This window comes from Balaenoptera physalus, assembly GCF_965194825.1.
Source record: "Balaenoptera physalus genome assembly, chromosome: 19".
Taxonomy (NCBI): Eukaryota; Metazoa; Chordata; class Mammalia; order Artiodactyla; family Balaenopteridae; genus Balaenoptera; species Balaenoptera physalus.
The window spans coordinates 13,681,477-13,691,007 of NC_138900.1; the positions used below are offsets into that span (position 1 = coordinate 13,681,477).

The following is a 9,531-nucleotide window of genomic DNA, read 5'->3' on the forward strand; positions in this document are numbered from 1 at the left end:
AAGAATTGAGTTGAAAAAGGCACAGGATGATGTAGAGGTTTCATGTCTTTTTTTTTTTTTTTTTTTTTTTGGCCACTCTGTATGGCTTGCAGGATCTTATTTCCCTGAACCCGGCCCACAGCTGTAAAAGTGCTGAGTCCTAACCACTAGACTGCCAGGGAATTCCTCTCACGTCTTAAAATGTCAGTTACCTAGGTGTGAAATTCATCAGAGCACTACATTATATACTTGAAAGTTGCAAGAGACTGGATCTTAAATGTTCTCACCACAAAAAAGAAATGAGAATTTTGTGATGGGATGGATGGAGGTGTTAGCTAATGTTATGGTGGTAATCATTTTGCCACATATAAATGTATCAGATCAACATGTTGTATACCTTAAACTTATGTGAAGTTATGTGTCAATCATATTTCATTAAAGCTGAAGGAAAAAAAAAAAAGAATAGAACACACTATGTGAGATCAAGTTCATATGACTTTTCCTCTGAGGACGCACCCCTGTTCATGTGGCAAGGGACAGCTTGAATTCAAGCAGAAAACCAGTCATTGACTTGAAGTATCAGACCCTAGAGTTCAGGGTGGCAAGAGTAGTTGGAAACTGAGAGGAGAAATCCTAATATGGAGGGAGCCCCAGAGAAAGAGGACCTAAGTCCGTATATAAATTACCCTTGAATCTTTAATGTACTGAAAGAAAAAGAAAGCTGTCAACACAGAATTCTATATCCACTGTAAATATCCTAGAAAATTGGCAAAATAAGATGGCTGCTCTCATTTCTGTCATTCAGCAAGAGTGGAGACAGGAAACGAGGAGGGCATTGCCATTTCCTTTAAAGGACCAACTCATAAGGTGCTCAGATTGCTTTCACTCATTTGCATTGGCCAAAACATAGTGCCATAGGTGTGGGGAAAACTGGAAAATGTTGTCATTAGTAGAGCACTCTTAAATCCACTAGGTAAAGGAAGAAGGGATAACAGATATAGAGACAGCTAGCTGGAGTCTCTGTCATCCAGCTTTATAGACAATTATGTGGTTGTGTGATGGCTGGAGCTGTGGCAGCCATCTTATGACCATGAGGGGAGACAGTACTGATACACTGAGGATGGAGGAGCAGCCAGATGGAAAAACCCTGGCTCCACTATGACATCATGCTCTCCAAACTGGCACACTTCAGTATAACTATTATGTGAGCCATGCATACCATTTAAAATTTTCAGTAACCATGCTTGAAAAGTTAAAAAATATATAAGAAATTAATTTAAAATATACTTTATTTGACCCAGTATACCCAAAATATAATTTAAATATATAATCAATGTAAAATTATTAATGATTTTAAATCTTTTAAACAGTAAATAAAAATTCTATATGTACACACATCTATTTCCTAGCTCTATCCACTGAGAGAGAGCAGAAGCAATGATATCCTTGTCACAATCAGTTCACCAGGTCTTGGTTTCTAAATACTGTTCTCCACTAAAAGGAACCAGAGCTCCTTGGGGAAATGGCCAGAGTTACAGAGATGAGGCAGGAAAATTACAAAAGGAGCCTGGGAATCTGAAACCAGAAAGCGAGGAGGTGCTCAACAAATGACGGGGACACATCAAAAGGACATGAGCCCTCTTGAAAAGGTTCCCATTGGTCTCATCTGGGACAACTTGAGCGTCACGATAAATGATAGTAAAGAACTACAATTATAAACTAATAACTCATGAGTCCATGTTGACATAAAGCCATTGGTAAATACATGAGTCAGGAAGGGGAGGAAAGCTCTTCCTAAGAGTAGAATGTCAACTAAGAAATGTAGAAAGAATGATGACATTAGAGGCTCACTATTTGGTAATGGTCATAATAGTAACTGTAAGACAAACTCCAACAACGGATGCTAAAATGAATGGCTCAGAGTTTGAGAAGTAATGGGAATTTACATGGTCTCAAACTCTCTCCACATCCTTATTAACTACAAAGAGAAAAAAAGTAACCATAGAGAAACTTGGCAGGCAACATCTGAAAAAAGAAAAATAAGAAGTCGTTAAATTCTGGAGGATATTTTATACTTAGAGCACAGCTTGGCTTGTACTAGTTACCTTTCAAGTGAACAATGGCTACATGTGATCTGGGAGCCATATTGGACAGCTCAGCTTAAATGGACCCTGCTGTTTGAGATTTCTCATCCTGTACAATAATAAATGTTCTCAATATTAAGGCACTTTGAGTTAATATTACTTTACTTATAACAGAATGCAATCTAGTGACACCATCATACCATCACACACACACTGTGGGAGGATGAATTATGGCCTCCAAAATGCCAACCCACAATCTCAGACCTACGAATATCCCCTGTTACATGCCAAAGGGACTTTGCAGATGTAATTAAGATTTATGGACTCTAAAAGAGAGAGATTATCCTGGATTCCCTGAGTGGACCCAGTCTAAACACACGAGTTCTTAAGAGCAGAGAACTTTCTCAGGCTGGAGGTAGAAGAGAAATGTGGCAGAAGGAGAAATGAGAGGGATTCCAAGCATGAGAAGGATTTGACTCACCATTACAGACTCTGAGAGGTAGGGTCAACGTGCAGGGACCAGAAAGAAGTTACGAAGAGCTAAGGATGGGCCCTCACAGCCAGCAAGAAAAAAGGATCTCAGTCTGACAACCGCAAGGAATAGAATTCTGCCAACAACTTAAATGAGTTTGGAAGCGGATCCTGCACAGAGCTTCCGAAACAATCCAGCCAGCCACACTTTGATCAGCCTTGTGAGACCCACAGCAGGGAAATTAGCTGAGCCCACCCGGATTTCTGACCTGCAGAAATGTAAGATAATGAATTTGTGTTGTGTTGATATGCTCAGTTTGTGAGAATTTGTTATGGCAGCAAAGAAAAACCAACACACACACACACAGTCCCACACCACAAAGAGCATCTTTTCTTCATTGTTTATTTGTACAGTTTTTATAAAAAGTAGAAAAATAAACATTTTATGGGGTCTGAGCTTGATAAATCACACACATAAATATAAAAATAGTGATTTGGAGGCAATAAATTAAAAAAAGGGGTTTTGACGCATAAATAATATCGAAGATGCTGAGACACGTTGCAGGTGGGTCTCTGGGGTCAGACACACTGGTCTCCACTGGCAACACATTTCAGGTCCCGGGTGAGGAGGCGGAAGAGGTTGAACATGACAGAGGCTTCGAGGCAGTCCCGGGACTCCTGGGGGGAGAGGGGGATGGCTCGGTAGCTCCCACGTCTGGGCTCCCAGCTGAGCCCAGCCATCGGTTTCCCCTCCCCGGTCACTCACCTTCTTTGGGGCCTCCTGGAGCCTGTGCAGCCAGTGGTGGAGGCGGCCTCGGGGCCTGGGGCCTGCTGTGGGCTGAGCTGGGACCTGTGGACAGAGGAGGGTGGTGTTGAGGGTGTGAGGCAGGGCCTGGGACAGAGGGGGACGTACAGGTGGCCAGAGCCCAGACACGGCCCGGGTGCCCCGAGCACTCACACAGGCCTGGAGCTTGGAGTGGATGTGGTGCAGCGTGTGAAGGGGCTGGTCCAGGATGTGGTCCAGGGATGAGTTAGCCGTGGTCTCCAGGACATTCAGTGTCAGGGCCAGCTCAGCCTCCAAGGCCACGGGGCGCTCCCACACCTGAGGAGGAGACAGAAGACAGGTGAGAGTTGCACGTGAAAGAGAACAGGCAAGGAGGCACAGGTGAGGGGGACAGAGGAAGGGACAGTGGAAGGTGAAAGTCGGGGTCAGGTGAGAGCCGATGTGCTTGGCTGAGGGGAAGGGGTCAGGGGACGGGTGGGGAGGGCAGGGAGAGAAGGACGTGAGAGAAGGAGGAGGTGAGGGGCCACCTGCAGAGCGGAGCGGGGCAGGCAGGTGAGGGCAGGCGGGCCTGACTCTCCCAACTCACCTGCAGCTGCCTCAGGTCCCGGGTCCTGGGGAAGAGGCGGGAGCTGCAGTCCCAGTCCTTCTGCAAGAGCGACTCTTCCTAGAGAGCAAGGGCAAGGTCAGCCCACAGGGGGAGGGACAGAGGGGAGACCCCAGGGAGACTGGAGGATGGCCAACAACAGGAGGACGGGAGGTGAACTTGCAAAAGGACCGCAGAGGCGCGTCCACCGCAGGAGGACAGGAGATCGCCCACCGCGGGGAGGGTGGAGGTCAGCCCAGTGCGGGGAGGGCAGGCCCACCTTCAGCCCAGGTAGCTGGGGAGCGCCCAGAGGGAGGGGTGGAGGGTCGCCCACTGCAGGAGGGGTCGGGGGAGACTCACAAAGGCGTCCTTGGCCCTCTTGAAGGCCTGCAGCTCTTGTGGGGACAGAGACTTGAACTGGGCCATGTGGCAGCCCCGTGCACCTGGGAGGGCCCCGAGGGGCGAGGGCACAGGAGCTGCTCCTGTCCTGCTCGGCGCCACGGTCATCAGCATCAGCACCAGCGTGCAGCCCGGGGCCATGTCTGTGTTAAGGAAGGACAGAAAGATGAGGGGAGGGAGGGCGTCAGGGGGTGAGGGTGGAGGCTCTGAGGAGGTGAGGGTCCCAGACAGTGATGTAGGGGCTGACCCAGCTTCATTCCTGCTCTCTGGTCTCTGTCAGCAGATGGGGGATCAAGTGTCCACTCTGAGGCTGTCGCCTGGGGTCTCTCAGTCTCGTCTGGCGTCTCTGACTTCAGCCTCCTCTTCTGGATCTCAGCTCGTTGCTCTGTCCGTGTCTCTGAACTTCCAGCTCCGTCTGAGGTGCAATTCCTGCCTGAGTTCCATGGCGCAGCTTTTAGCCTGTGCAGCTGGGCAATCCCAGCTGATGTAGGAAAAGTGAAAACGCAGCTAGAGGCTGACACCCGCACCAGCGGAGGTGCGGGCTGGGAAAGCCCAGAGCAGGGCGGGGCCTGTGAGCCATGTGAGCCGCTGAGGGAAAGAGAAACTGACATCCATTCATGTCCCATTTCACCGCCAAGAAAGTGAGTAAGGAAGTCAAAATCAGGGCTGGGGCAGCTTCAGCCCCACACGGCGGGTCTCCTGCGCCGGTGCCCAGGCTGATCTAGGACTGGGGTGGGGAGAGGACAGAGGGACTTCCTTTTTTGCAGAGGCCCCAGTACAGGGAGTAGAGGGAAAAGGCACCTGTAGGAGGTGTTGCCATGAAGAACCTGGAACTTCCAAGAGGGAGGCTGTTTAGGAGATGGCCGAAGGTCCAGGGGTGCTGCTGCGGGTGGGAGAGAGAGTGAGAAAGGCAAAACACTCGTGAATTAAGCGAGGACACCAGCTCCTCCCCACCCTTCCCCACCTGGTACCGATAGAGACAGAATGGGGGCAGTCGGGAGCCTGCACTATCCTGTTCTCTGTCAGGCGCAGAAGGACCCAGGAATAGGAGGATGTGCTATGAAATTGAGCTGTGACCAGTACTTCAGGGAAATCAGGTGGGTTTGAGAAAAACGCCTTCATTCATTCACCAAGTACTTATTTGCCCTCCCACCCCAACTTTGGGTCAGACCCTGCTCAAGGTGCCAGAAAGAGAGCATTGGAAAAAGAAAAGACATGAAACAATCCTTCATGGGGCTTTTTACTAGAGAGAGGTACCAGATAGTACCTCTCTGGGACACGGGGATTAGGCATGTGGTATGTATTACGTTAGGTAAAGTCAGATAATGGAAAATGAAAGAAATGAAGCAGGGACGAGAGCAGAGTGCGAGAGGAAGTCTGTATTAACTAAGGTAATGAAATGACATTTGAGGGAAGACCTAAAGGAAGTGAGGGAGGGAGCCCTGTGGAGATCTGAGGGGGAGCCTTCCAGGAAAAGGGAACAGTCAGTGAAAAAGGAAAGCAGAGGCACCCCGCTCCTTCTGTGGGCCTGTGTATGTCTCACCCTGTTCACAGAGGCTCTGCCACAAGGTGGTTTGTTTTCTTTGTTGTTGTTTCTGGCCGTGCTGCTTGCAGGATCTCAGTTCCCCGACCAGGGATTGAACCGGACCCTCAGCGGTGAAAGCGCAGCGTCCTGACCACTTGAATGGCAGGGGATTCCCTCACAATGTGCTACTGAATACTCATGGTAGCACCAAGGACATCCTGTGCTTTGCCTACATCTCAAATACAGAGGAAACTGCAGGGACTCAGAGGGGTTAAGAGACTTGTCCAAGGTCATACAGCAAATACGTGGTGAGGGCAGGGTATTAACTGAGTTCTGTCTGACACCAGAGAGTACCCACTGCACCCAACTGCCCCAGTGTAGCTACATCTCCTGACTTGGAGGTAATGGACGTCTCGAACAGAAGGTGTGCAGTCCTTTTGACTATTACTCCCACCCCCTCTTTCCCTCATTCATAATTCCGGGGAGAGGGTGGACCAAAGTCCTCAGTTGGGAATATCTTTGAGCTCTGATACGTAACATTTTTTAGAAATTTTTTTTATTGGAGTATAATTGCTTTACAATGTTGTATTAGTTTCTGCTGTACAATGAAGTGAATCAGCTATATGTATGCCTATATCCCCTCCGTCCTGGACCTCCTTCCCACCCCCGAATCCCACCCATCTAGGTCGTCACAGAGCACCGACCGAGCTGAGCTCCCTGTGCTTTATAGCACGTTCCCACTAGCTATCTATTTTACGTATGGTAGTGTATATATGTCAGTCCTAACCTCCCACTACGTCCCACCCTCCCCTGCCCCCACTCTGTCCACATGTCCATTCTCTAGGTCCATGTCTCTATTCCTGCCCTGCAGATAGGTTCATCTGTAACAGCAGGTGGACTTCCCTGGGGGTCCAGTGGGTAAGACTCTGTGCAGGGGGCACGGGTTCGATCCCTGGTAGGGGAACTAGATCCTGCATGCATGCCGCAACTCAGACCCAGAGCAGCCAAAATAAATAAACATTTAAAAAAAAAATAAAAGCAACAGCAGGGATGTGCCCAAGTCACCTACCAGTGTTCTGGTCAGTATCTATTCATTGCATCGGCCTTACATCAGGGGAGGACATATTGCAACAACTGTGAATCCTGAAAATTGACAAATTATCTCAAAATCCCTCAACATCATACTGTTTCTCTTAGAAAGGAAGTTCAGGGGAGTGGCTAGGAGCATGGGAGCTGGGGCTAGACTCTGGGTCTCAAACCTGGCTCCGACCCTCTCTAGCTGTGTGACCTTGGGAAACAGGCTTTGCAGTTAGCCACGAAGATTGCCCATCCACAGATGCAGACAAATTTTAAAAGTACAATTGTTCTGCATTTATGTGTGTGATTATTTAATGGAGACCAATTATTAAGGCCATTCTGTGGCTTCAGCTGGAAGCTTCAGAAACATTATTTCAATGTATAGTACTCACTGCAAGGGAAGTGTAACAATGCCATGGCATAAATGAGTAAACTGAGGCTCAGAGAGAAGTAATTTGCCCAGACACGCAACTCTTAAGTGGCAGGGGCAGAACTGAAACTCAGGTCACCTGATTTCCCTGTCTCAGCATTTTGTGCTGAACAGCCCCCCTCAAAATGATCACGGAATAAACAACCCGCAGAAATGCAAAAATATTTAATAATTGGCAATAAATTAACAACAGAAGACAGAACAGCAAATACACACAGGAATTTCATAAATACAAAACACACTTAAGTTACGGAACTCAAAAAACTACTTATCCAGAAGACTTTTGGCCCTTTCACTACCCAGTCCCTCAGGGAATGAGGCCTCCCCAGCGGGGAGGTCCAAGAGTCACATACTCATGGAATCGCAAAGCGGGCATTGAAGGTTCAAAGCAGGGGGTGGGACCTGTCATGAGACAGGGCTGTTCCTGTAACCACAGAAGTAGAAACTGGTCCATGGTACGTGGTGGTCAGCGACCAAGGCGGACACGGACTCCAGTCTTTTCCTGCCAGCCCGGGCCCAGGAAGATCCTAGGGCAACGCATCCCGAAGAAATACCGCTGCTTCCGGGGGAACTCTTTCTGGTCTTTGGGAAAAGGGCGCCTCTGGCACCAGCGCCGGCGGGTCCAGGCTGAGAGACCCGCCTGGTCCGATGGGGCCACGGAGGAGGGCGGCGTCCGCAACCAGGCGCCCCCGGGGCTTCGGGTCCCAGGCGGAGCCGCGGCGGGATCACAGACAAGGACCCGAGTGCGCCACCAGCCGCAGGTCCCACGCGAGCAGGCGCAGGAGGTTGAAGATGACGGTGGCTTCGTGGCACCGAGGCGAGCCCTGCAGCCCGGGAAGCAGGCGGAGCGGGGCTGAGTCAGGAATCTCCTTCCCCAAGAGACCCCCCTCCAGACCCGCACGGCTCCAAGCCGGCCTCCCGTCTAGCCGCTTTCCCGCCCGCTCCACTCACAGCTGTGCGAGTCTGGGGACGCCTCCCGGGCCGCCGCAGGGACTTCCTCCGGGAGCCTGGCCGGACCAGCTCGAGCTGGAGGGAGAACGGGAGGTCAATGCAGGCGGCGGGGAACCGAGCCTCCCCTCCCAGGTGACTCCGCCCCTCACCCTCCCAGCCGCAGACCAAAGCCCGGATCTGGGGACACCGAGAGGACGTGAATCGTGTCTGCGCCCGTTTCTGGCCTCACGGGACAGATTCGCAGTCGGGGGGCCTGGCCTTGAGACCAGGGGCGCAGAGCGAGCCGGGAGGGGTGCGGGGCCAGGGCGCGGCGCACTCACGCAGGCCGCCACGTCCCGCCCCGCGGCCGCCAGCAGCTCCAGGGTCGGGCCGACGCCGGGGAACAGCTCGGGGCTCGGCAGGCTGCTCAGCACGTCTTGGGCGTCGGCGAGGCCGCGGGCCACCTGGCGGAGCAGCGCACGGGACTGCGGGGACCCGGCGGGAGTTAGACGGGGCGGCGCGCCAGCCCGCGCTCCCCCACCCCTACCCCACCCCCCCTCCCCGCCCGCCGGCCTCGGGCCTCACGGAAGGCCGCGGAGGGTCCCTCCTCCGGCGGAACGAGCAGTTGCGCGGCCTCCAGCTCAGCGTCTCTTCCTCCTGCGGGACAAGGGCTGGGGTGACGCGGAGTCTCCTGGCAAGGGCCCCTGAAGCGCTGGGACGTCGGAGATTCCTGGACGTGGCTCGGGACTGGCCGGGACGGTTGTGCTTATCGTGTCCCGAACCAGGCAGCGCTCCGATGGCTGAGCGGGGCTGAAAGGCACCCGCGCTCCCCTTGCGGAGCCTGCGCCCCGATGTGGAGCCGAGTCCGCCTGGAGGGGGCGCCCCTCTGTGACCCGCACCAAGGCCGTGCCTGAGCTGACCACCGGGGCCTCCCGGAAGATGTCGTGGTCACAATTCTGGGCCCTGAAATCTGAGATGTGCCTGCTGGACGCTAGGACGCGAGGGCCCCTCGGGACAAAGACTGATGTCTCCGAGCCCGCGGGCCCGGGGTCCAGGGGGCGGGGGCGTCTGAGCATCACTCACATAGCGGTCCCTCAGTGCCTTGATGGCCAGCAGCGCCCGGGGGTCCAGGGAGCGGTAGTGTGAGAGGAGGCGGCGCGGAGGCTCCACCACTTCGGGGTCCGCCGCCACGCCCACCGTCACCAAGACCCACAGCCCCACGGCCACCGCGGCTGCGCCACTCGGCCCCATCTCTGCTCCTGCAGGACG

General features: G+C 52.6%; 2 protein-coding genes across 2 annotated transcripts; both read right to left on the reverse strand.

Annotated features, from left to right (window-relative positions):
- Positions 1-292: 292 nt before the first annotated feature.
- LOC309648889 (interferon lambda-3-like) lies at positions 293-5,132 on the reverse strand. The gene is made up of 5 exons (XM_082438115.1): positions 4,262-5,132; positions 3,905-3,982; positions 3,493-3,636; positions 3,301-3,384; positions 293-3,212 (listed from the first exon to the last, which is right to left on the reverse strand). The coding sequence occupies exons 1-5, from the start codon at positions 4,439-4,441 to the stop codon at positions 3,114-3,116; spliced, it is 585 nt and encodes a 194-aa protein (XP_082294241.1). The 5' UTR covers positions 4,442-5,132; the 3' UTR covers positions 293-3,113.
- A 2,350-nt stretch (positions 5,133-7,482) lies between these two features.
- LOC309649008 (interferon lambda-4-like) lies at positions 7,483-9,531 on the reverse strand. The gene is made up of 5 exons (XM_082438407.1): positions 9,346-9,531; positions 8,848-8,919; positions 8,604-8,747; positions 8,284-8,358; positions 7,483-8,156 (listed from the first exon to the last, which is right to left on the reverse strand). The coding sequence occupies exons 1-5, from the start codon at positions 9,511-9,513 to the stop codon at positions 8,058-8,060; spliced, it is 558 nt and encodes a 185-aa protein (XP_082294533.1). The 5' UTR covers positions 9,514-9,531; the 3' UTR covers positions 7,483-8,057.